This window comes from Osmerus eperlanus, chromosome 5 (assembly GCF_963692335.1).
Source record: "Osmerus eperlanus chromosome 5, fOsmEpe2.1, whole genome shotgun sequence".
Lineage (NCBI taxonomy): Eukaryota > Metazoa > Chordata > Actinopteri > Osmeriformes > Osmeridae > Osmerus > Osmerus eperlanus.
In genome coordinates, this window is record NC_085022.1 from 5145549 (window position 1) to 5171606 (window position 26058).

General features: G+C 48.5%; 1 protein-coding gene across 3 annotated transcripts in view; it reads left to right on the top strand.

The window, feature by feature from the left end:
• The first annotated feature begins 1088 nt into the window (after nt 1–1088).
• The window catches only part of LOC134020955 (transcriptional enhancer factor TEF-1-like), a 29203-nt gene continuing 4233 nt past the window's right edge, over nt 1089–26058 (top strand). Inside the window, exons 1-10 of one of the 3 annotated variants that reach the window (XM_062461340.1) lie at nt 1089–1320; nt 1736–1842; nt 12078–12596; nt 20095–20159; nt 20711–20773; nt 22431–22565; nt 23228–23274; nt 23644–23705; nt 24271–24395; nt 25140–25304. In XM_062461340.1, coding sequence (XP_062317324.1) covers nt 12392–12596; nt 20095–20159; nt 20711–20773; nt 22431–22565; nt 23228–23274; nt 23644–23705; nt 24271–24395; nt 25140–25304 — 867 coding nt within the window. In that variant the 5' untranslated portion in view covers nt 1089–1320; nt 1736–1842; nt 12078–12391. Of the gene's footprint in view, nt 1321–1716; nt 1843–12077; nt 12597–20094; nt 20160–20710; nt 20786–22430; nt 22566–23227; nt 23275–23643; nt 23706–24270; nt 24396–25139; nt 25305–26058 lie in introns of all 3 variants that reach the window. The other 2 variants (XM_062461339.1, XM_062461338.1) reach the window with 2 other exon arrangements.

Sequence of the window (26058 nt, forward strand, 5' to 3'; positions counted from 1 at the left end):
GGCGTCGGTTCATATGCTCTGATCTAATTTACGGTCGGTTGCTGGTCTGAATACTGTACTTTGGGATGCCTGGAAGGAATTAAAGTGTTGCCTGTGTGTGTATTCTTGCCTGAGTGTGCTTTATTTCCCTGTGTGTGTGTGTGTGATTGTAACTGTACCTTGAGAAACCTGAGACCACCCTAGCAATCTTATCATCAAGCTGGTGTGGATAAGAAGAGGGATAGGAGGGGTGGGAAGCAGTTTAGGGTCAGGGTGTCCTGGTGTCAGGTTAGGACTTATGTGTGTGTGTACTCTCAGGTCATGACCCAGAGATAGCTGTGTTTGTTCTCAGTCGCTGGCCTCCACTTGGAGAGCTCTAATAGGGGGTTAGGGAGGGAAAACTGAAAGGAGCTGGGGTTTTAGGCAACCACTTCTTCTCTGTGATTCGTTTCTTAAAAAGCATGTTTGAGGAGATCTGAGCCTGTATCTTGGCCTTGTGGACAAAAACACTGCTTCCGTGCAACCTACACCTCATCTGCACAGACAAAACTTTTATGTTTTTAGTTTGACCATGTTTCATCAAGGGTCACAGCATTTTGGTATCCTTCATAATTTTATCAGGTTAAACAGTTAATTTCCGTTTTACAAGAATGGCCCGTGACACAGGGAATGAAATCAGCTATGTGTTGAAAATGTATTTGTTTTATCATTAGTAAAGGAATTGTAGGCCTACCAACTATTAAGTCAAATCACCGCATCCCCGACTGTTTTGGAAAATGTCACTCCATTTAGACACAGACAAAAACGATGATAACTTTCAGCAAATTCCACGAAATGTAGGTCCTTTTCAGTTACAGATAGCCTACTAAGGCTAGTCACATGCGTGTATTGTGTCATGTCATTCTCATGCTGGAAATTTGACATGAGTCATTATGTTTCTCCAAACTATTGTTTTGACATGAACCACCGTCACAGATACGGCTTGTCCTCTGAATCGGAGTTTAGGCCTTGGTTTGGGCGGACTACTGCTCCTCGGTATAAAGTAGAGCTACGAGGCTACGTTCCTCCCTGTGGCCCTCCTCTCCCGCTTCTGTCTCCGTGGCTGCGGAGCTCTGGATGACGCCATTCACGCTCCGCCCTCCAATCTCAACCTTTGCGTTCATTTCATTCTTGCTCTCATTCCGCGCATATTTCGCATCCCTGCAGATACGAAACGAATTACGCACACAGCCGGTCGACAAAAAAAAAATCTACTTGGCAGTTTACAAAGAAATTCCATACCTTATTACAAAGTAAACAAGAATAACTTTTGCAGCAGTTGATTATTTAATACGTTTTAAGGTAAGTTAGTTACTTGTTACTTGAGTTTGTCTTTAGCCTACTGCTTGGGCTACTTTGGTTTAATCTTTTTAAACGTAGATGGCAAGCAATGTAGCCTATTATATTGTAATATTGTATTATTTATCCAAATATTGCAATTGTGAACGTTAGTGTTGGCTTCGGAGCGGTACTGTCGCTTTTACGAAAAGGTACCTATTCCACGTTCGACATAGCTTGAAAATCTTTGACATTTTTTAAATTTTTCCGGCGAAGCTTTGGGATAGCCTGCCGGTTTGTCGGCGTTCACTTAACACTGGCTTATTTATTTATCGTATGGCAACTACAAAAAACTTGTGATCAATTTTACTAAATGGAGAGTTGATGGTAAGATACTCTTATAACGGTTAAATGTTTCAGTTTCCCCCTATACTTACAGGCAGGGAGTTGCCGTCAGGAGTATTCCCCGTCTCCTGTCGAGCTCAACAAAGCCCGTTGTCAAAGGACTTGTTGCATCAGGAGGCTTTTCTGTCGATAAACCTATCTGTAAGTACTATTTTATCTACCTAATCTAAACTTGTGAACGTTATAGACCATAACCCTTCCAGCAAACCTAATATTTAATCTTGTCTCATGATAGCCGAGTCTTAGTTCATGTGGGTCTATATTTCGTTGCTCAACAGCATGCCCCCCCTATAGGAGATCTCTCAATAGTTGATAAAAGGACATGGCCTAGCTAGTGTACAAGTGATTTGCCTAACGTAGACCGAGAGTAAAGAAGTACGGAAGACATGTTTTTATTGTTTTGTTTGAGTAATGATTTATAAATGATTTATTTAATAGACTTGTGTAATAACTAGGATATGAAAGGGCAGTAGGATAACTACTGAGATTGTTCATGAGGATCACACGAGCTTGGCTATTCCCCGAAAGAGAACTTTCAAACTTTGTAAATGTCTTCTTTTTTCTTTTTGTTTTCTCTTTTTTCTCTTTCTCTTTCTCTCTTTTTTTTTTTTTTTTTTTTTTTACTTTAAAACGGATATTCAGCATAAGGGATTACAATCCATACAAACAACAATTTGTTCAACTAAAAGGCAATTATTTTAAGAAACAAATTGAGACATTAAAACGTGTTCATTGTGTAATTATTCTTCGGCAAATTACATTTAGGTTGGTTTACCTGGAACCGAATATTAGAGTATAAGCAGTTGATTGTTATTCATATTGAATTTTGCACTGTACAGAAAAAAATGTGTAACAGTCCTAATTTTATATTCATATTTACTGTATTACCCATTGACACCTACACATAGTTTTGTTCATGAACCAAACCTTTTTCCTTTTTCACCTGTTATTTTACATATGTATAGGCTACATCCGTTCTGGATGATTTAGAAACCCCAGCCTTTCTTGATCTTAGGAAAGTGGAGGGAAAAAAAGAAAGCTCAGCAGATAGTTTTACTTCCAGATGAGTGGAGGATTTTTTTTTGGGGGGGGGTGTAAAAGAGGAGGGGGTCGAGGGAGAGTGTGTGTGTGTGTACGTGTGTGTGTGTGTGTACGTGCGCATAGGGAGCAAACAGCCCACTTCTCCCGCTCTCCCCCGTCAGTTGGCATCTGTTCGGGGACTCGTAGCACCTGTAGAGGAAGGAAACCCATGCAGATCCAGTCGTTTGCTCAGGGCTTGGATACTGTGGAAAGCCTGCCTTCTGACCCGGCAACTAACATACGGCCATGTGTTGGCCCGCCAGCCTGTGTGTGTGTGTGTCCAGACCTCTCTATTGTCACTGCAGCAACAGTCGGTGGTGGCGGAGGCACCATATGGCCTGTGTGTGCATTGCTCACATCTAGCTAACTGCTCGCCCTGCTTATCAATGCCATTACAACATGGCAGTTTTCAGTTGCTGCCCGTATGCTCTCTCCCCCCCCCCCTCTCCTCTCTCTCCCTAACTGTCTCTCGCTCTTTCTCTCTCTGTTTACTCTGCGCGTGAGAGAAATGGAGGAAGAGTAGGCCGTCCACTCAAGAGAGCTGAGACGTAATCATTCTTTCTAGTGAAGGAGAGGCATACGGTATTGTGATTACAGATGATTCAGTCCGTGTGGCAACGACAGACTGGTGAGGTGAAACAGTCGTTGATCTCACTCACTTGTAATCAAATGTCCCTGCTTTGGTTCACTGCTAATCAGTGGTGGTACAAAGTTGTTATTTGTGTAAAAAATATCTATATTTTGAAGAGGTGACAGTGCTAAAGTCAGTGTTACGTTGCTATGGTTTAGGTTGCTAAGATGGAGACACCGTCTTCTGGATGAAAATGATCGTCTGACAGCACGAGATAGAGAGATATAAAGGAAAAGGATAGATTTTGCTCTGAGAAAGATTGTGTTTCATGAAGTCAATTCAGCAGAGAGCCAATGGAGTGTGTGATAGAAGAAAGAGAACTCACATGTAATGACATTTCGGAGCCGGTTTGTTAGGCCAACAATAGGGCAGTGGAGCTGGTGTGTGTGTGTGTGTGGGGGCGTAGCTAGGGGGTGGTGGTGGGGGGGGGCAGGCTTTGTTTGGGGAACAGGGAAACAATGGATGTCCTCCTGGGGGGGTGGGAGGGATGTGTGTGTGTGGGGGGGGGTGTTGCTGGCTGCAGAAGGCCTGGTCTGGTCTGTGCCCCCTCCACCGCCCCCCCATGCCCACCCACCCATGGCCTAAGGTAGACCTGACGTCACAAAAGCGTTGCGGTGCTGGGTGTTTGAGCTGGCCTCGCCTCCCAGACCAGGCCAGTCCTGGCTGGAGCAGGCTGGCCCCTCACGCAGTGCGGGACACCGTTTGCACCGCGCTGGGGCGTGTCTACCTGTGGACGTGTGTAACCAAATCCCTCACAGTACATGATAGCACTATCCAATCCCTCTGTGATTTTGTGAGTAAGATCCCGAAACAAAAGCTCACTCCTGAATTCTGTGCGATGGCTGGTAGCAGGATGTGTTGTCATCAACGACTTCCTGTCCCTCTTGAACAGAGTGCAGTGGTGCCCACACTGATGGTGAGATGACCGCAGCAAGGGGGTGCTGGGAAAGTTTCATATTGCTTAATGTCTCCAATCATTCGTGAGAGGGAAAAAAACTCATTTCAGCTGTGAGGTTTCTGTGTTTCCTGCCTGATGTTTTTTTCAACAAAAGATAAAGTTGAGTAAAAGTAGTCAGGATATAAACACACGAGAGGCCCTGGTTGCAACAGCTCGGTCGTGGGTCTGGAATGGAAAAGCGTTGAAAGAGTTTCAACGCGAGCGGAGGTAAAACACAATCAGAGAGGTTATTCTGTTGGCTTCTGGGGGGGGGGGGGGGGGTGGAGGGGGGGTTGAGAGAGGGAGGGTCACCATCCCTCATTCAGACTGTACACTGGAACTCTGGTGACGGGGGTCAAAGATGCTTTGAACACACTCCGAATCACAAAAGTCTCCCTTGCCCTCCCTCTCTCCTCTCTCTCTCTCTCTCTCTCTCTCTCTCTCTCTCTCGCCCTCACTCTGAAAGCTCCCATTGGCTGGGAAGGTCAGGGGTGGAGTTTTTCATTTTGCTTTTTGAATAAAGGCGAGGCGAGGAGTGAAGACGAGAGAGGGAAGTGGAAAAGAAAGAAGATTTCTATTCTTCCCTCCATCCCCTCTCCTTGCTGGGCGTCGAGACGGGATCACACACACTCACTCGACAGACTGATCCTGGGTTCACACTTATTAGAGTGTGTTGATGTGACTCTGACCCCCCCTGGCCTCCATTTCCTGGTTTCGTGGTGTTGTTTCCTGGGGGTGGGGTGGGGGGTACCGTATCGGGAGAACAGCCAATACTGGTCTGACTCAGCTGTATGTTCCACTACCGGGGGACAGCACAGTAGACTGGACACATACACTGCCAGGAAACCTGACAGGTGACATGAGACACCACAGTCCAGATGTACTTGGACCAGGCGATGAATGGAGCTGTATTGACTTTTTCGTTACAGTAAACTGACACCTCTGGAGAAATCTCGCGGCATGTCTAGGATGAAGAATCTCCCACGTGAAGCTTTAGGTCACCTGATTCATGAAGGAATTATGTTGCGATTGTGTTTCAGTTTCGTGTAAGACTGTCAACATTCTAAACATGGCATGAGAGTCCGATTAGTGCTGTATCCACCTGATTGTTGAATCTCCAACCAGGCCTGAGTGCTTTATTTTAGCTTAATTATTATCGAACATTATTTCGGCTTACGGGACATAAATAACCCACCGTAAATAAAAGCTGTTGCTTAGAAACCCTCACAAGATTTTTTGCTTTCATGCACTCAAAATTGATTTCCCATTTAGGCGTGTGTGTGTGAGTGTACGTTCCGGGGTTTGGCTGGGAAGGAAATGTGTTTATATTATATTAAGTTTTAATATTCACCATCCACATGCTCAGTTGCTACTACGTGAGGCTGCAAAGCCACAAGTCAGCCTGTGAAGATACACACTTCACAAGCCCTTCCTTCTTGTTCTTCCAATTACTACACAGCGTGACAAAGACTCGCGTCGAAGCCAGACGCAGAGCTGCGGTCGGTAAATAGACGAGTGGACATGCAGACAGGCGAGTAACTCAGCGAGCCTTTCTCTCAGAGAGAGAGAGAGAGAGAGAGAGAGAGGGAAGAGAAAGGGGGGAGAAGGAGAGAGGGGGGGAGAAGGACAGAGGGTAAAGTGAAAAAAAGAGACATAGAAACAGAGGAATAAAGGAGAGAGAGAGGGGGGGGGGAGGCACAGTGTCAGGCTGCCAGGACTCTGAGATACAGAGAAACAGAAGTCCCTGTTCGCTAGCTTATGACCTGTTATTTAGATGCTAACAAATCTCTCAGAACAGTCTGAAAGGGCTTGTCAGCCTGGGCCTAATTGAATTCTCCCCTTTATGAGGAATGACAAAAAACAGACAGATAAAGGAACAAGAGTGTGAATAGCAAGGTCTGAAAGCATGTGACCTCCTTTAATATCCAGGTACTCTTCAGAGGGAGAGACTTGTTTATTCTGTTGTTGATAATCAGGCTGGATCTGGATCAGGTGTATGGACCAGACTGGTTTTATATTGGAAGGAAAAAGTGGCTATGGTTGATTTCTACAGGGAGGGAGAGAGATTGAAATGGTGTCATCGATCTGTCGCTAACTGTGGCCGTCATTTCATTTCATAGAAGTGGTTTTTAAGTCATCCTGTCGAGCCATCAGAACACCAAATCCACAATGTTGGAGGTGAAGTGAAATAAGCTTGTTTCTGTGCAGTCTTTTTTGACTGTGACAAAGTCGGCTTTAGAGAAGGCCCTTGGTTAAACCAGGGGGTGTGTGTGTGTGTTGTTGGACCCACTATAAACAACCTCCATCCTGGAGAGAGAACAAGAGTTGACAGTGTACCAGCGCTTACATGATATGTGTGTGTGTGTGTGTGGCCACCAACAGGACCCCCTGGTGATGCTTCCTCACACACACACACAAACATCATTACATTTCATTACAACACACACGGCTGTTCTGGCATACTCTTCTGTTTTTGCTGGTGCTTATACCCCTATGTGCCTGGAGACTCTTTTACACCCGCATACACACACACACACACATACACACACTCTGGGGGAGGGAGGCCCCACAGGCTGGCATCAGGAATCAGGATAGGGTAGAAAGAAAAAGACTGTGTGTGTGTGTTAGACAGCTGCTTGCTGTGGATGGTATGCTCCACTCCCCCTTCCTCCCCCCCTTTCCTCCCTGTGTATGGATCCCTTCCCATCCCAGTATTTGTGTTTGTTTGGCCGTCTGTCCCCTCACTGGAGGGAGGACAGGAGGGAGAGAGTAGCCAGGAGAGATGGAGGACTGCAGGGAGAGAGGAGAGGAGAGAGGGGGTCAGGCAGGCAGAGGGTTGAGGCAGGCAGAGATAGCAACAAGGAGGAGGGAGAAGACTCAAGCCTGTAATAGCTGTGAAGGGGGGGAGGGGGCAGGACTAAAAACAAGGAGAGAGAGATGTGAACTAGGGTGGGCAAGCAGAGAGAGAGAGAAGCCAGGAGGGAGGGGAAGGAGGGGTAGAAGCAGATGAAGTCGCCAGTAACCACAGAAGAGTGTTGCATGACTAATCTCTCTCTCCCATCTGCCACCAGGGGACCTCTCAACCCCCCCCCCCCCCCCCCCCCCCCCACACACACAGCCCCGTCCAGCACCTAGCCCCACTGACATACTGCCCCAATCACGGCAGTCTACTGCCACTTTGCTCCTTCTTACCCCCTGCCACCTCCCTCCCCACCCCATCTACCCCCTCTGACCACTCCCTTACCTCTCCTCTCCCCCCACCCCCTCCCTCTCCACCCCCAATACCCCCCTCCCCAGCATGTTAGACCTGAAGCAGTGGGGCAGAACAGGTTGCCAAGCGACAAGACATTGTCTTGCATTGTGGGGTCGGAGGATAGGTCTTGTACTCCGGGGAAGGGGGGGACGGGGGGACGGACGACACACATTGTGTGCAGGCGTGCAACACCCCAGACCTGATGGTGATGGGTTCATCCACTACATACTGACAGACAGGCTGTCTGCCTGTCTGTCTGTGGTGATCCATCTAAGTGTTGAGTGCTGACTGTAGGAGTTGGGCGTCTGTACAGATGACATGTTTTCTGAAGTTTGTGGAAATGCTGGGATGTGTCCGTGGTTGAGAGATATGAGGGTGTTCTGGTGATGATCTGAGGAAGAGTAAATGACACGGCTCTTTCTCTCTCTCTCTCTCTCTCTCTCTCTCTCTCTCTCTCTCTCTCTCTCTCTCTCTCTCTCTCTCGCACTCTCTCTCTCTCGCACTCTCTCTCTCTCTCTCTCTCTCTCGCACTCTCTCTCTCTCTCTCTCTCGCTCTCTCTCGCTCTCTCTCGCTCTCTCTGTCTCTTTCTCACTTTCTCTCTCTTTCTCTCTCTCTCGCTCTCTCACTCTCTCTGTCTCTTTCTCTTTTTCTCTCTTTCTCACTCTCTTTTTCTTCTCTCTCTCTTTCTTTACCTCACTCTCTCTCTCTATCTACATTCAGTGGCGGCTGGGAAGCCCCCGCAGCCCCCGCAAGGCGGGGGGCCCCAAGTGCCCCGCCCTGCATAGCAAAAAACAGACTAGGCCTATATAAAAAATATATATATATTTTCAGGTGGCTGAGCGGTTAGGGAAGCGGGCTTGTAATCAGAAGGTTGCCAGTTCGATTCCCGGCCGTTCCAGATGACGTTGTGTCCTTGGGCAAGGCACTTCACCCTACTTGCCTCAGGGAGAATGTCCCTGTACTTACTGTAAGTCGCTCTGGATAAGAGCGTCTGCTAAATGACTAAATGTAAATGTAAATATATATTAAAAAAGTAAAAAACTTTGAGGACGCTCATTGAGAGTTGAAGTTTCAACTACCGGTTAAAGGAATCCCATAATGTAGGCAACGTAACAGATCTTCATCCACTTCCATGGGCTAAATAGTCTCAAAATCCCAGAATCTGGCAACAATGGCTTTTGCGTATTGAACGCGCACATTTCAAAAATGCTAATCTTTACGTTTTTCTAGATGACGGTAGAGACATAGCCTAAGTAAAAGAAAATATGCAAGCGTTGCTCAAAAGCGCAGCAATGAACTGTTGTCTGAACAAGCTCGAGCAAAATACCCAAAGATTACACACTTTAGACCAGCCAGAGAGGAAGCTATCATCAGCATCTCCACAGACGAAACACTACCGCAGCAGCAGGTAGATAGCAGCACCACGTCTTCACCAGCAACCAATATACTTGCTTACTTATTGTCAAGAATTAATGTTTTCCTTTCCCTCCATTGATTGTGTTATTTCAGTGGCGGTGCTGAACTATCAAAAGGCTGTCTTTGGTTTTGAACAATGACAAATAGGCTGCTGTTGTGCTGCCGCAATTGTGCTTTTGTTATTTTTAAACTTTTTTTTATTTCTCTCTCACATTGCTGAATATATTGCTAAAGGTAGACAGCAATCAGTCTATTGGCAGTTGTATAAGATTATAGATGGAGATACATTTTGAGTGGATTTAGGGGAGGGGCCTCGAGCTCTGACTTTGCGGGGAGGCCTCTGCAAAGTCCCAGCCGCCACTGTCTACATTTCTTTCTTTCGTACTTTCTTACTAACAGTACTGTGTGTGTGTGCGTGTGTGAGACAGTGCGGGTGTGTGCATCTCTAACTCCTCAACTCATCTTCTGGTAATCCGTAAGGATTAACTCTTAATCTGTTCTGTGATACTAACAACATCCAGCATGTGAAAACACACAGTGTGACGACCTTATGCTAGGAACATAAAGCTCCTATCAGAGATGTTCAGAAATAGCCCAGTAAACACCATTTGACATACGATCCAAATAACAGTTTGTGTAATTGTATTTCTTGTAATTAGCAGCTGCTGAATAGCTGTGTATTGGGATACAACCATAAATCCAAACACGGTTTTATCTGGAAAGAGGTTGAGCTCCATCCGCCCCCTCCACCTCGGCTCCGCAGCCCCAGAGAGGGCAGCCGGGCCTGGGGAGCAGAGGGAGACACGAGGCCCTTATGGAGGCGCGGAGTGGAGCTAGGTGTGTGGCGAGAGTGAGGGTCAGCTGTGAGAAGTCTTTATCCTGCTGCTGGAAACCACTACCCACACCAGCCCTGTGACTCTCTCCGGTCGAGTGAGCGTGCCAAAAAACAGAGTCATTTAGTGGTTAGAATGGAATCCGCACACACACACATGCACAGAAATGCGAACACACACAGATGCAAACATAGACACACGCACCGCTGGGACCACGAGTTAGTTGTGCATGGTCAGAGTTGCTAGCACACAAAACCAAAGTTAGTCAGAGCTATGCAGACACTGTGGGTGATTCTTTACTAGCAGCCCCTACCCCCAACCACACACACACACAATTGCTCACACACACACACAATTGCTCACACACACACACAATTGCTCACATACACACACTTAAACACCCATGCACACACACACACTTTAAACATATATACATTCACAAACACACACACACACACACACTTTGAACACACACTCTTAAACACACACTTAAAAACACACACTAGAGGAAGCATATGCTGAGAGCAGCGCTGTACAACAAAGTGTGCTGGGATGAATAGAGTCTTGTCTTAGGAGAGGGCTGCTGCTTGGTGGGGGGCGGGGGGCAGCTGTGGATTTCCACAAAGCCACAGAGGGGTTAGGTAATTATAACTTGTCATGCACTTATATAGGAAAATAGACGTTTTTTTCGTTATTGTTGATGGAAATTAAGTTATGAGTGATTTGTTATACAGTCACTTTGTTCATAGTACAATAGTTGCCATCTGACGATTCAGTCAGAACACAGCTCTCTGTTTGCGTGTGTGTGTGTGTGTGTGTGTGTGCGTGTTGTCCAACGAGGGAGCAGCTGGGGTGGATTAGCTGTTCATCAAGCCTTCACACAATCCCTCAGCCCTTTGCTTTTGTGCTCTCTCTCTCCCTCTCTCTTTAACTCTATCTACCTCTCTCCCTCTAACTCCTCTACCGCTCTCTCTCTACCTCTCTAACTCTCTCTACCTCTCTTTACCACTCACTCCCTCTCTACCCCTCTCTCCCTCTCTAACTCCTCTACCTCTCTCTCCCTCTCTAACTCCTCTACCTCTCTCTCTCTACCTCTCACTCCCTTTCTACCTCTCACTCCCTCTCTACCTCTCTCTCTTCTCTAACTCCTCTGCCTCTCTCTCTACCTCTCTAACTCGCTCTACCTCTCTTTACCTTTCTTTACCTCTCTTTACCTCTCACTCCCTCTCTCTCTCTAACTCTCTCCCCCTCTCTCTTTCCTCTCTCTGTCTGTCACGTCCCTTCTTTGTGCTTGCGCTTTGTGTTTTACTGGATAACATACTCTCTCCCCAGGTGTAAGGAAGTGGCAGGAACAATCCCATCCCATCGCACACAGACACACACACACACGCACACACAGACACACTCATACATGCACACATACAAACTCATGCACGCACAGACACATGCACACACACTCAGATACAGTCATGTTAAGCGGGAGAGAAATGTGGACTTGCAGCTAGCAGCTAACTAATCTCCATGTCTAAAGCCTGGCCCCCTGTTCTCCTGTTGTTAAACTTAGAGCTGCTGTAGAAGTGACAAGCAGCCAGCGCCAGCCAGCCAGCTCCCCGGCCAAGAACACATGATTCTCTCTCTCTCTCTCTCTCTCTCTCTCTCTCTCTCTCTCTCTCTCTCTCTCTCTCTCTCTCTCTCTCTCTCTCTCTCTCTCTCTCTCTCTCTCTGCTTTTCTCTTTCTGCCTCTCCCTCTCTCTCCTTCTCCCTGTCTCCTCTTTCTCACTCCCTCCCTGCTCTGGTTTGTCCACAGTAAGCCAGATCAGGCTAGCATTGCCATACAGCCTGTACTACAGTATGTGGCAATGCTGCAGACAGCTGCTGTTCTCTCTCTCTAACTAACTGTGTGTGTGTGTGTGGTGTTCCTCTCCAAGTCTGGTCTGCTCCAGGTGCCTGGTTAGTTCCAGGTCTTCATACTGCCTCCAACTAGCAGTCTGGACTTTAGTTCTGGTTCTGCTCCTGGTGTGGATGGTTCGGCTCCATCCTCTCTGCTTCCATCCTATAGCGGAGGGTGTGTGTGTGTGTGTGTTGGGTCCTGTTTCCAAATGAGTCCTCAGCGCCAGAGCTAGGCCTGGGGCTGAAGCATAAACAATAGCTGCTCTCCTTTCTGGGCTCCTTGTGCCTACAGCAACTAACCAGCCTACTCTCTGTGTGGTTTCCTCTTTCTCCAGGTCCTCCTTCTCCTCCTTCCCTGCTCCAGGCCGGGGTCTTGGACCAGCCACCATTGTTAGCCTCATTACTTGGGTTAGCATTGCTACTGTGGTTAGCATTTGCTACTCTGGTCAAGCACCCATCGCCTTGCTAGCATTAGCTTTGTTAGCATTAGGCTGTGTTAGCATTAGTCTAGTTAATGTTAGCCTTCTTAGCATCAACCCAGTTCGCATTGGCCTAGTTGCATTATCCTTCTTAGCATTAGCCTAGTTCGCATTACCCCAGTTAGCATCAACCCTGTTAGCGTTAGCCTCAGCAACCCAGAGAGGTCACCATGGACCACCACAGCAGCTGGAGTGGCAGCGAGAGTACTGGGGAGGACATGGAGCATCTGAGTGAATCCGGGGACAAGGGCGTGGACGGGGACCCGGAGGGCGTGTGGAGCCCGGACATCGAGCAGAGCTTCCAGGAGGCACTGGCCATCTACCCTCCTTGCGGCCGGAGGAAGATCATCCTCTCTGACGAAGGCAAGATGTACGGTGAGTACAAGAGCTGGGGCAGGACAGCTGGGGGATGTGTGTGTTTTGTTTCTCCATCTCTCTCTCAGCGTGTCTCTCTCCATCTCTCTCTGTCTGTCTCTCTCTCTCTCTCTGTCTTTCTCCATCTCTCTCTCTCTGTCTCTCTCCATCTCTCTCTGTCTCTCTCCATCTCTATCTGTCTCTCTCCATCTCTCTCTGTCACTCCATCTTTCTGTCTCAATCCCATCTCTCTCTCCATCTCTCTGTCTCTCTGTCTCTGCCTCCCTCTCTCTCTTTCTCTGTGTCTCTCTGTCTCTCCCTTTCTCTGACCGGTTCTGTTTGGTCAGACACACAGCAGACAGCCAGGGAGATTGTGTGTAATTCCGTAGAAGTGACAGACCCCCAGACTTCCATAAGGAGATGTGTAGTCTCTTCAGCACTCTGTCAGCTGGACGTTGCTAGCGTAGGATCCTGTCAGGTGGTTTATGAACAACACCAAACTAGACCGAGAGCCAAGCCTCTGAACCCCATCACCCTTTGAGTTTTATCGATCGGACAAATGGATAGGTGTGAGAACATTGGTGTGTCCAGTTTGGTCGGTTTAGGTGCTGTTCTTTGGGCACATGTGAAGCCCTCTGTGGCATTGCTTGTAAAAAGGGCACATAAGACTTGTACAGCTGACAAGTCCTGTCATCTGTGGTACAGAGTGTGAATGATTAGCAGCTATGTGACAGTATTAGATATAAACCAATATCCAGTCCTGTGACATGATTGGATATACTGTAGGCCAATAACTCCCTTGACTGTAGATCAAGGGGTCACAAGTTTGAATCCACTCTATTGTATCCGCTTTGGATCAAATCTCTGCTAAATGAAAATATAATTTTCTATTATTGCCATGCTGTCAGTGTTCATAGAGGTGCATGTAGTGAAGAGTTAGGGTGTGTTTGTTCTTGCTAAAGTCAGGTTTACTGGTCTGTTGCCTGTGTTTACCTTTATAAACACATTCTCTGTCGACTGGAACATGGAGCCGCACAGTCAAAGTAGAACACCTTTTGTGGTAGAACAGGCAGACTTGTCTTTTTGTTGCCATAACAACGTGACTTGGCCTAAACGTTGACATTTCTATTTATACATGTTTTAATTTAAGGTGGTGTTAGCGTTTGGCACAAAAAAAGCACCCAGATTTCTCTGCGAGCGCCGAACAACTTTTTATCATTTTTGGGCTGTCCCGGTTAGTGAGGCAGGCCGTGGGGTGGTTAGTGAGGCAGTGAGGCAGGCCGTGGGGTGGTTAGTGAGGCAGTGAGGCAGGCCGTGGGGTGGTTAGTGAGGCAGTGAGGCAGGCCGTGGGGTGGTTACAGAGGGCTGCGGTGAGGAGCAGCGTCTCCCTCAGTCGTCTCACCGCCCAGGAGCAGGAATAGAGGTGCTTCACTCTGATGAAGAACGTGCTTGAGTCTGATGAAGAGAGATGACTGGCTGAGATAACTACAAAGGTTTGCATTTGTTAGTCAGAGAGAAAGAGAGAGAGAGGGACATTTGAGAGAGGGAGAGAGAAAGAAAGAAAGAAAAAAGAAAGAAAGAGAGAGAGAGGTGGGGGTGGGAGAGAGACAGAGAGAAATAAGACTGAGATAAAGAGAAAGGGGGAGCTGGCACCAAAGACAGCCTGGATTCAATAACAACTTAATTTGATGTCCGCCCGGCTGCATCGAGATTAGGACACAGAGGCTGTGTTCTCACGACACGTTTGTTGGCAGGAGGGAGGGAGGGAAAATAGGAGGGGAGACGGAGGGAGAGAAAGATGGATAGAGTAGGTTGGGAATCAGAGATGAATCTGGTTACTAGGGACGACAGAGCGAGGGATGGATCAACAGTGGGAGCGTACCAGGAACGATGGGGGGAGCGAACGGGGCATAAAGGGAAGATGGAGGTGAGGAAAGGAGGGATGGTAAGGAGGGAGGCAGGGGAGGAATTACAGGGAGTAAAGGCATGGAGGATGGAGGGACCGGAGGAGCGACTGGAGTGCTCCCCCGGCCCTCATCTCCCTCCTCTCAATGCCGCTAATTGCAACTGTCACCATGGCGACGGCCTACAGCTTGTAAACAATGTCTGTTTTCCTCCTTAGTGAAGCAGAGCTTGTCTCTCTCACTCCCTCTCTCTCGCTCTCTATCTCTGCCTCTCTGTGTCTCTCACTCTCTCTGCTTCTCCCTCTCTCTCGCTCTCGCTCTCTCTCTCCCTCTGGTATCCTCTGTGTTTGAGTGTAACTGAAACAGAGGACTAACAGAGTGATGGATATTTGAGGCATGCTGTGTCTGTTAGAGACGGCCTGCTATCATTACCCTCCGGGCTGTCTCAAAGCATGCTGGGAAGGGAACAGGGGTCGGAGGTCGGAGTCATTCTGGGGTTTCCCTGAGGCTAGCAAGCACCACGACACACATTCGACTCACCAACCCTTCCTCGAGTCCACGTCCTCACAGTACGACGTACGTGCAAATGGGTATAGCTCAGCGGCTAGAGTGTTTGACTGCTGATCAAGAGGTTGCAGGTTCAAAATCCCCCTGTACTGTTTGTTTGGGGTCTTAAAGGGTCTGTTGAATGAATGTGTTACACCCACCAGAGTTTACTAGGAAAGGTCATACATGCTAGTGCAACAAAGATACAAGTTCTCTCACACACGGCACTGGTTGTCTTCCCTCCCGCCATGTGTTTACCTTTACCGAGAGGAAGTCTCGTCACTCAGAACAGGAAGTTCCCCTCTGTCTGTGTCAGGATGGTGGACAAAGGGTTCTTTTCATACTTGCTGTTTAGGATACACGCTTGCTAAAGACAGCTGAGTTTTGGGGGGGGGACCGCCGGTTTACTCTGCTTCCTGTGAAAGGACAGTTGCTCCTCAGGCCCTGTGTTGTCCGACAGCAGACGCAGGTGACGGAGAAGAGTCTGGAAGCAGCCTAGGAGTTTACTGGGGGAAAGAGAGTTTGAGAGTTTACTGGGGGAAAGAGAGTTTGACGGTTGGTTCAGAGGGTGGATTCTGAGAGGAGCAGGGACGTAGATAGAGAGAGCGACGCTGGCAGATATCTTAGCTCCCTCCTAGCCGAGCTTCTGAAGGTTGTTGAAGGTTGTCGGGACTGTAGGAAGCCTGGAAGAGCTCCTCTCTGAAGAGGGCAGGAAACACTTTGTGTGGATGATTATCACATAGACAACTCGGCTTACGCCATGCTTTAAAATGGAAGGAGAGAGAAGGGAGGGGGGAATTGGGAGAGAGAGAGAAGGGGAGACTTAGGGGAGAGACAGAGAGGAGGAGGAGAGAATTGGGGGAGAGAGGTAGAGAGAGAATGAGGGGAGAGAAAGGGAAACCTCCTGTGGGTTAGGTGTTTGAGCAGGGCATGCCTGTGCTTGCTGTCACACACAACGTCACTGCTAGTGAAAGGCCACTAAACATTTCTGCATCGTGTATATCTATATTAATACAGTATATGTTGATGAGATGTGAGAATCCTGTCAGCTTCTGCCAAGTCTAAGCCCCAAGGGGAAACACACAGGTCACTTTCTAAGGGTGGGTCAGGGAGACTAAAGGCTGAGGGTGGCCAATGGGGAGTAGGGAGGTTGTGAAGGTAACGACCTGGATGTAGAGACCCCACATACTGACCTCGAAGAGGCTGAGAAGGAAGGCTTTAAAGGCTGTGGGGGCTCAGCCTCTAAAACAGGAGGCAGAAGGGAAATATATCAAACCGGAGGTTTTAGAGGCTGTGAGGCTGTGGAGACAGAGTACTGTGGGGCTACAGAGGCATGAGGCTGTAGAGGCTGTGAGGCCGGAGAGACGGGAGACTGGAGAGGCTGTGAGGCTATGATTAAGCTGTAGCTGCAGTCACCTGAGGTTGTTTCCCATGTGTGAACTCCAGCATGTCACTGTGATGTTTCCAGCCCCTGTGCTTCGCACACACACAGACTTACACACAGACTTACACACAGACTTACACACACACACAGACTTACACACACAGACTTACACATACACACACACACACTTATTAGGAAGCATAGCTAATAAGGGTGCCGATTTACAATATGGGCAGCTGTAAAATGTTCTGTGACATTAGTTGTAAAAAGAGCAAAAAAAAATACAAATGGATTTCATTTCATTTATTCTTATTGAAATACAAACACTACAGGATTGCCAGGCTACACCAAGGTTTGGCTTCTAAACCCATGTGGTCTGGAATGGTGAACCGGCACTGTAGTGGCCTTGTGCAGTTTACAAACATCTGAAAGCCATTGCATGTAATAATCACATGCTTTAGGATCTGGATGTTTGACTTTCTTCCAGATCGCCATTCTCCAGATGTCAGATATTAAAAGAGGGAGAGAGGGAAAAGGAGAACGAGAGGGAAAGAGAGAAACAGAGAAAGTGAGAGAGAAATGGAGTGAGAAAAAGGGAGAGAGAGAAACAAAATGAGAGAGAGAAAGAGAGAGAGGGGGACAAAGAGAGAGAGAGAGAGACATACAGAGGGTAGAGAGAGGGAGAGAAAGACAGAGAAGAACAGAGAGTGAGAGAGAGAGAGAGCAGCTTGCTGTGTCTGGATTGGCTGCTAGACGAGGAAGTACTCCCGTGTTTTTCCATTGGTCCGTTGATAAGAAGGGGAGCTCTCGTCACGTCATGGTTTCTGGCCATCTGACTTTGGCCTTGAGGTCTCTCTCTGGGCCTTTTCATGGGCCTGGGGGCAGGGGGGTGAGGGGGCTGGGGAGATGAGGGGGGATGTCATAATGTACCGTTAAGCCTCCTAGAATGGCCAGCTGGTCGACTGCAGTCAGATGTCAGCCTCCATAGCCAAGTGTGTGTGTGTGTGTGTGTGTGTGTGTGTGTGTGTGTGTGTGTGTGTGTGTGTGTGTGTGTGTGTGAATGGCTGTCTTTGGAGGAGTGATGAAGGCTGAACTCAGTGCCTGCATAGAGCAGGCGATCATATCACTATAAGCCCTGTATCTCCCTGCCGTGGGATTGGTCAGCCAGCACCATCTGGTCGGACACACACGCACACGCACGCACACACACACACACACACACACACACACAGGGGCAATTAAATCTCTGTGCTGTCACAGGGGTTTAGAGAAGGTCTACAGCAGGTTGAGAACACCAGTGGTACTTTACACCACAGTGTTCAGCATACTGTACACACACACACACACACACAGCATATGAATGTGCTCTAACCTTGGCCAGAGGAGGTAACAGTGCATTGATAATGGTTAACTACTGTAGTTGGTCCGTTTGTAGGGCCTGAGAGTGTGTTGTCATTAGAACAGTATTTCTATCATATGTTAAGCACCTCTGTGCGAGTGTGTGTGGGTGTGTGTAGATGCGTGTGTGTGTGTGTGGCAGAATGTAACATTGTAGTTCAAGTGTGATGTGTGTATGTACTAGCATGCAGGTTTGTGTGTGGGCTTGTGTTGGCTTGCTCACGTGTGTGTGTGTGTGTGTGGAGGAGGAAAGACCCTGATCCTCTGGACAATAGGCTGGCTGTCCCTGCAGCCATGATGGAGGACTGCAGGGTCCCAGGCTCACATTAGCATCACAAAGACCCTGGACACAATATGGAGCCTTTCACTGGGAGGAGGGCCCTGGCTGCACACACACACGCTCGCTCTCTCTCTCTCGCTCTGTCTCTCTCTCATTCTCTCTCTCACACACACACACTTCCCTCTCTCTCTCTCTCTCTCTCTCTCTCTCTCTCTCTCTCTCTCGTCTCTCTCTCTCAGGTCAGGTCTCTCTCTCTCAGGTCTCTCTCTCTCTCTCTCTCTCTCTCTCTCTCTCTCTCTCTCTCTCTCTCTCTCTCTCTCTCTCTCTCTCTCTCTCTCTCTCTCTCTCTCCCTCTCTCTCTCCCTCTCTCTCTCCCTCTCCCTCCTATAAGGCTAGCCTAAGGCCCGGTATATTGTGTCCTGGGTGGAGAGGAGCGTGGAGGATTAATGTGAACATGCTGGTCAGAGATACAGAGATAGAGGGATAAGAGACGGTGGCATATAGAATGATGGACGGAGGGATGGAAAGATAGAGGGACCGAGGGGCTCTCCAGGTGGGACATAAACTGTACCATCTATTCAACTCATTCTTCGTCACTGTCGAATCTGTATGAAGACGAGTGGTTAACGACGGGCCTGTCCCTCCGTCTCCGCAGGTCATGACCGGTTATAACTGGTGCAGAACAGGTCGTAACCGGTTCTGACGGGTTCTAAACAGGTCACAGTGGATCAGTGCGCTGGGCCTTCTCCATGCCCCTCAGTCTGTCAAACAGCACTGCCGCAGATGAAAAACCGACAGATACCGGATAAGGGGCAGAATATTCAATCTAGCTCAGAAAACCCTCCTCGACACACCAACTTCTAAATGCCACTCCCAATCCCTCCACTGTCCAGAACCAGAGGTCCCTGTTCCTCTCTAACCGTTGTAGCATGTCTGTGAGAGCAGAACAACAGGTCAAAGTGCATCTTTGCGTATGCCAGTTCGCAGCATAGTTGGAGGTGTGTGTTTGTGTGTGAAGGTGTGTTAGGCGTTCAGAGGGTGGTGCGACGTGGGGACTGGTGGATTGCTAAATTGTCTGTTAAGTTAATAATTTTAATTACATTTAAATTAAAACTTGAAAAATTACATTTAAATTAAAACGTAATTTAAATTAATAATTTAACAACAACCCCTCTTTTCTTTTCCGCTTTACTTTCTCTCTCTTTCTTCCTCCCTCTCTCGCTCTCTCTCTGTCTTCCCCCTCAATATCTTTATCGCTCACTCCATTCATCCCACTCTCTCACTCGCTCTCCCTCTCTCCTTCCCTCTCCCTCTCTCTCCGTCTCTCCCTCCCTCCTTCCCTCTCTCCCTCTCTCCTTCCCTCTCCCTCTTTCTCCGTCTTTCCTCCCTCCTTCCCTCTCTCCCTCTCTCCTTCCCTCTCCATCTCCCTCCCTCCCTTCTCCCTCCCTCTCTCTTGTTCAACACGCCTGCCAAGTCCTGCTGAGCGTGTTTTCAATCTGGTGAAATGAATGAATAATTCAGCAGTAAGCACATGCTTACAGCTGGTAGTCTGTGGGCCTTTGATCAGGCAGAGAGGCGTCTGCCTGAATGCCTGTATTGTGGTGTGAGGTGTACACAGTGTGTGAGTGACTGGGAGCGGGGAGGAGAGGGGGCGGGAGGCCCGCAGATTACAGTGCAGGCCGGGGGCTGGAGAGAGCGGCTGGGGGGGTCGCGGGGGTCAGTGGTGTCACAAGGCTCTAGAACCCAGATGCTGTTCCTCAGACGAGGTCAGAGGGTGTTCAGACACCACTTAACAAAATGGCACCCTGTAAATGAAAGGCACACGCACACTCTCACACACACACACACTCACACGCACTCACACAAACCTGTTTCAACCAAAAAGAACATTCCATGTCTGTATGCTAATGTTTGCATATTTATGCCGGAAATTACGCAATTGTAACTATCGTGAACATTGAATCATTCACATGTTATAACAGTCATCCACTGTTTCTTCTCTTGCAGGTCGCAACGAGTTAATAGCAAGATACATTAAGCTCCGAACAGGAAAGACCAGGACGAGGAAGCAGGTGAGGCAGAGTTGCTGTTGAGGCAGTAACCCCTAACCCCTTTAACACAGAGATCCTGGAGTTTAGGAGAGATCAAGGAGAGATCTAGGAGTGATCCAGTAGGGATCTAGGAGTTATCTTGGAGGGATCTAGGAGTCATGGCAGTGCTACTATGTCTCCACACTGCAGGTGCTCTCTCTCTATTCCCTAGTTTATATAGCCAGTAAGAGAAGTGGATATTCAAGGGATTTGTGTGTAGTGTGTGTATGTGTGTGTGTGTGTGCGTTTTGTTTGTTTGCCACCGTTAAGGGGAGTCTTTTCATCGTCATGGTTACAGACTGTTTGTTTCCCTCTCCCCCCTCTCCTCCTCTGCTCCTCTCTCTCTCTCTCTCTCTCTCTCTCTCTCTCTCTCTCTCTCTCTCTCTCTCTCTTCTCTCTCTCTCTCTCTCTCTCTCTCTCTCTCTCTCTCTCTCTCTCTCTCTCTCTCTCTCTCTCTCTCTCTCTCTCTCTCTCTCTCTCTCTCTCTCTCTCTCTCTCTCTCTCTCTCGTCTTCCCTCCCCCCTCTCCAACAGGTCTCCAGTCATATCCAGGTTTTAGCCCGGAGGAAATCCAGAGAGTTCCACTCCAAACTGAAGGTGAGACTGCGTGTGCAGTAACACAGCCCTACAGTAACACAGCCCTACAGTAACACAGCCCTGCAGTAACACAGCCCTGCAGTAACACAGCCCTACAGTAACACAGCCCTGCAGTAACACAGCCCTGCAGTAACACAGCCCTACAGTAACACAGCCCTACAGTAAACACAGCCCTACAGTAACACAGCCCCTATAGTAACACAGCCCTACAGTAACACAACCCTGCAGTAACACAGTCCTACAGTAACACAGCCCTACAGTAACACAGCCAGGGGCTCCGTCGAGCCCACCTACAGTAGAAGCATGAACAGTAGGGGACAGTTGGATTATGGGTAAAGACTGCCCAGACTGTGTGTACCCGCGCCTTCCTGGTTAGGGTTGCCGTGGTGACGGACAGGATGCCTGACGCAGTGACTCCTGTATCCAGGGCTCCTAATTACCAACATCCGAGGGTTCTTATTGGCTCGGTCCGCTCAGCCCCCCACCCTCCCCCCTCCAGGCATAATTACTTCCTGTAACTAACAAAAGAGTGCCCACTCTCCCAGTCCGAGGAATGCTAATTGACTGGCAGGGTCTCTCTCTGTGTTTATCTCTATTGTGGTCCTATGTGTTCTACTGGGGTCTTATAGCTGCACCCTCCTCTCTCTCTCTCTGTGTGTGTGTGCAGGTCACCAGGATGGTGAGTAGTTACCCTGACCTCATTTAACCCCCCCACCCTCCCTAGGCTTCTGCCCTGTCTGTCTGCCTATTTACCTGTCTGTCTACCTGTGTGTCTGCTTGCTTACCTGTCAGTCCGTCTATTGTTCCGTGTGTCAGTTCACCTATCTGCCTGCCTGTGTGTCTGCCTGTCTGTGTGTCAGACAGGAAGGTTTTCCTTCTGCAGTTGCAGCCTTCACTGACCTCAGCCCCCGCCCTGCTTCATCCGCCACAGAGCCTGTTCATTCATCTTGACTCTCCTCATTAACATATTAGAATCGACATGGATGCCCTGCTGGGATTGGTTATGGTTGAGATGGTTGTCATGTTGTCTTCGGGAGTCGTGCTTGGTCATGCCCCTGTTTCACTTCCTGCTTCCTGTTCCCGGCGTGACAGTACTTCCTCCTGCTCTTCTGGAAGGAAATGTCCTGTGTTCTTATAGAAACCAACCTGTTCTCTCCCACCCTCAAAAGGGCAGAGAGCAGTGGCAAGGTTCGCCACTGAAGTATCCTCGGATCATAGCAGAGGCAGAGGTCGTGGTTTCCGAGCACAAGCAGCGTGTGAGCCCAGTTTGTGTACAAAACGGACCCACTCTCTCAGTGGACCGTCCTCCAACCTGTGTTGTTTTTGGAGGGCTGCTAACAATCAATAACATGGGTTTTGCAACCTGCTCGTAGGTCATTTAGTCATTTAGCAGACGCTCTTATCCAGAGCGACTTACAGTAAGTACAGGGACATTCCCCCGAGGCAAGTAGGGTGAAGTGCCTTGCCCAAGGACACAACGTCATTTTGGGTTAGAACTGGCAACCTTCAGATTACTAGCCCGATTCCCCAACCCCTCAGCCACCTGACACCTGCTTGTAGGTCTGTGAGTGCGTGGGACTGCGACCTGCCGCAGAAGCGTGTGCTCGTTTGCCTGCGGCTCGTTGTTGTTGACGCTGATGTTGTTGTGGTTGTCCAGGACCAGAACGTGAAGGACAAGGCCCTCCAGAGCATGGCCTCCATGTCCTCGGCCCAGATCGTCTCGGCCACGGCCATCCACAGCAAGCTGGGCCTTCCTGGGCTACCCAGACCCAGCTTCCCTGGGGCAGCAGGGGTGAGACACACACACACACACAGACCCACAGATACAGACACACACACACACAGATACACCGACAGACACACACACAGACAGATACACTTGGAGACATACACACTCACACAAATTGATACACACACACTCATAATAAGTTCCAGCAAAAAGATCAAGGATCAGAAGTGCATAGTTCTAACAGTGTTTCTGTGATCAGACAGAGTCACGGAACAGTCTGGATTTACCAGGCACAGTGCCAAGTAACCACATCTTACCAACCAGGCATGATGAACAACAATAATATTGCAACTACAGTCCAACAAAAACGTCTCAAATACAATATTGCATAGTTGCAGGATTAACAGATGATAGCATAATCAGAAGAGCGATATCAAACCATTTTGTGGGTGCAGTCTGTTGTGAGACAGTTCAACAGGATATTAAACACAACATGCAGAGAAAAGACAGATTTGCAGGACTGATGAGCAGACATGTACTGCTAAATGCTCACGACTGAAGAGCTCGTCCAAGCTTATTTCTACTCATGTCGAAATGAACCTTTGAAACCACCACATAGGATAGACAGCTCGAAACAGCCAATAGGAGCAGGAACAACAATTCCAATGTATTTGTACTTTAACAAACCTGTACAAACGGAACTCTTCTGTTGCCTCTGTGTTTAGTTCTGGCAGGGTATGATGTCTGCCGGACAGCCGGGATCCTCACAAGAGTAAGTCCTTCTCTCTCTCCTGCCTCGCACCTCATCTCCTCCACCATCGCCTTCCTGGCCAAATTACCTCACCCAACAAGACAGCACGTTCCCACTGTAACCCACTGTTAACACAGCGAGTCCCTGTCGTCTGATTGACCTGGCCTCCCCCCCTGTGGAGGCCAGAGAAGCACTCTCCATGACCTCCCCCTGAGCAGTGAGCAGAAGGGAACAGAGCCCCCTGATCATACAGGAGGGCTGTCGGCGACCAGCGCCAATCGCGGCGCGCCTCGCGCAACGACGTCTCATTAAACTGGGCACGCCGAGCCATTGCTGCGTCCGGTCTGACCTGGTCACGATGCTGATCACCTGTGTGTGTTCTCTGTTCAGCATCAAGCCCTTCACCCAGCAGGCCTACCCCATCCAGACCGCGGTGACCACCACCATCTCAGGTAAGCGTGTGCCTGCAGGCCCCTGCTGCGCAGCCTTTCAGTGCAGATACAGGGACGCCGGTTGGCTGATGGCTCTAATGATCTGGCATTAGGGACCTGGGGATTTCATTAGTTCGAAAACGGTTTTGAATTTACAGCTCTTTTTTTTTTGTGGGTGTGTGTGGAATACATATTAAGCTTTGACAGTAATATGAAATTAATCCGATATCTGTGGGTGTCGCAAGACTGTAATAAACAAACCAATCATTAAGCCGTACCGTGAGTAATGATTGGACAGGCTACCTGTCCGTCTGCCTAATTGCGCGCACTCTGCCCCTGCACTCAATGTGCGTTTCTATAGATTTGTGGGAGTCACTTTGAAGGGAGGGGGTGGGATATTATGGTTTGAAACATTTGGAATTGAAGCAAAAATAGCTCGCTTTCGCACAACTTGCCTACACAACCTTTAATACGTGTGTGTGTTAATATATGTGTGTGCGTGTTAATGTGTGTGCATTAATGTGTGTGTGTTCATGTGTGTGTGTGTATTTGTGTGTGTGTGTATTAATGTGTGTGTGTTCCCCAGCGTACGAGCCCCCCCCCGCCCCCTCGCCCAGCGCCCCCGCCTGGCAGGGCCGCTCTGTGGGCACCACCAAGCTGAGGCTGGTCGAGTTCTCCTCCTTCCTGGAGCAGCAGAGGGGCCCTGACGACGTGAGCAGCACACACACACACACATTAACACAGACATGGACACACAGGTGTGCGCACACACACACATAGGTAAGCACGTACCTACACACACACGGAGACACACACATCGCATACTGAAACAGAGATGCGCACGCACACAGGTACACGTATGTGATTGACACACAGATACAATACATATGGTTATGCACACACACACGCTCACATTCACCTAAACATTCACACACGCACACACACACACACGAGAGAGAGAATGGAGCACAAACAACAGTGACGGCTATTTGGCTGTTCTCCAGAGACACTGACTTCTGTATACATGTGCTGCTAGTCCACACAAGCAATCTGTCATTCTGCCACTGTTTGTAAGCTATCATTTTTCTTTATATATGTTTAAGACAGCAAACATTTATCTTACCATATCTTTCATACTTGGACAGTGGGTGTTATTCTTAGTGTAGGCACCAGTGACTTTGAAACAACCCTGTAGTCTTCAAACAAGGTGTCTGATAAAAAATGTAATACTAGAATGGCCAGATGTCATCCACACATTGTTGGACCATATATTCTACTAAAATCCAACACAAATATGGAGCGTGCATTTAATATCTCCCTCTTCATCTTTGTCTCTCTCTCTTCTCTTTCCTCCTCTCTTTTTCATTTTCTCCATCCCTCTCGCTCTTTTTCGTCCTTTTCCCTCCTCTCTATCGATGCTCTCCATCCCTCCCTCTCTTCTCCCTCCCCCCTCAGCACCTGTTTGTGCACATAGGCCAGACCAGCTACACATACAGCGACCCCCTGCTGGAGGCTGTGGACATAAGGCAGATCTACGACAAGTTCCCCGAGAAGAAGGGAGGCCTCAAGGAGCTGTTTGGGAAAGGCCCTCACAACTCTTTCTTCCTCATCAAGTTCTGGGTGAGTTTCGGTGTGTGTGCGCGTGTAGTGCGTTTGTGAGGTTTGCGTGATAATGGGGGTGTGTTTGTGAGTGTGTGAGAGACTGAGGGTGTGTGTGTGTGACTGTGTGTGGGGGTGGGAGTGACTGTGTGTCTGTGAGTGAGGGAGTGAGTGTGTGTGTGTTTGTGACTGACGGTGTGTGTGTGTGTGTGTGCGCGTGAGGTGTGTGTGTGTCTGTTGGGGACGATGGTGCCTTTGTTTGAACACCTGCCCTTCGACAGGTGAGTGAGATTATGGGAAACCACTGTAGCTTTATCTCTCCCTCCCTCTATCTCCCTGTTCTGTTTCTCTTTCCACCTCTCTCTTTTTCTTTGTGTGTCTCTCTCACACACACTTTCTATCACTACTCTTCTCTCTCTCTCTTTGTCTCACAAACACGTTCGTTCTATTCTTCGCTCCCTCTCTCTAATATTTACTACATGTCTCAGGGGCTCTGTGCCTAGGGCTTCTGTGAAACAGCAGATGTTGCTCACAAAAGAGGATCTGTTTGATAGCCAGAGCCAGCGGAACAGCTTCAGTTAACGCTGTCTTAAAGGCTTTTATCAACCTCTCCTTCACACTCCGCGACCGGGTCAGGAAGCACATGTATACATGCTCAGAACTAGATACAACAGAAGATATATAACCTTATTACCGAACAACAACGGGGTGACTGCTCTCTCTATGAATACTACACACTCAGCCTTGAAGTGTCTAGTATTCTCCTCTCTCCCGT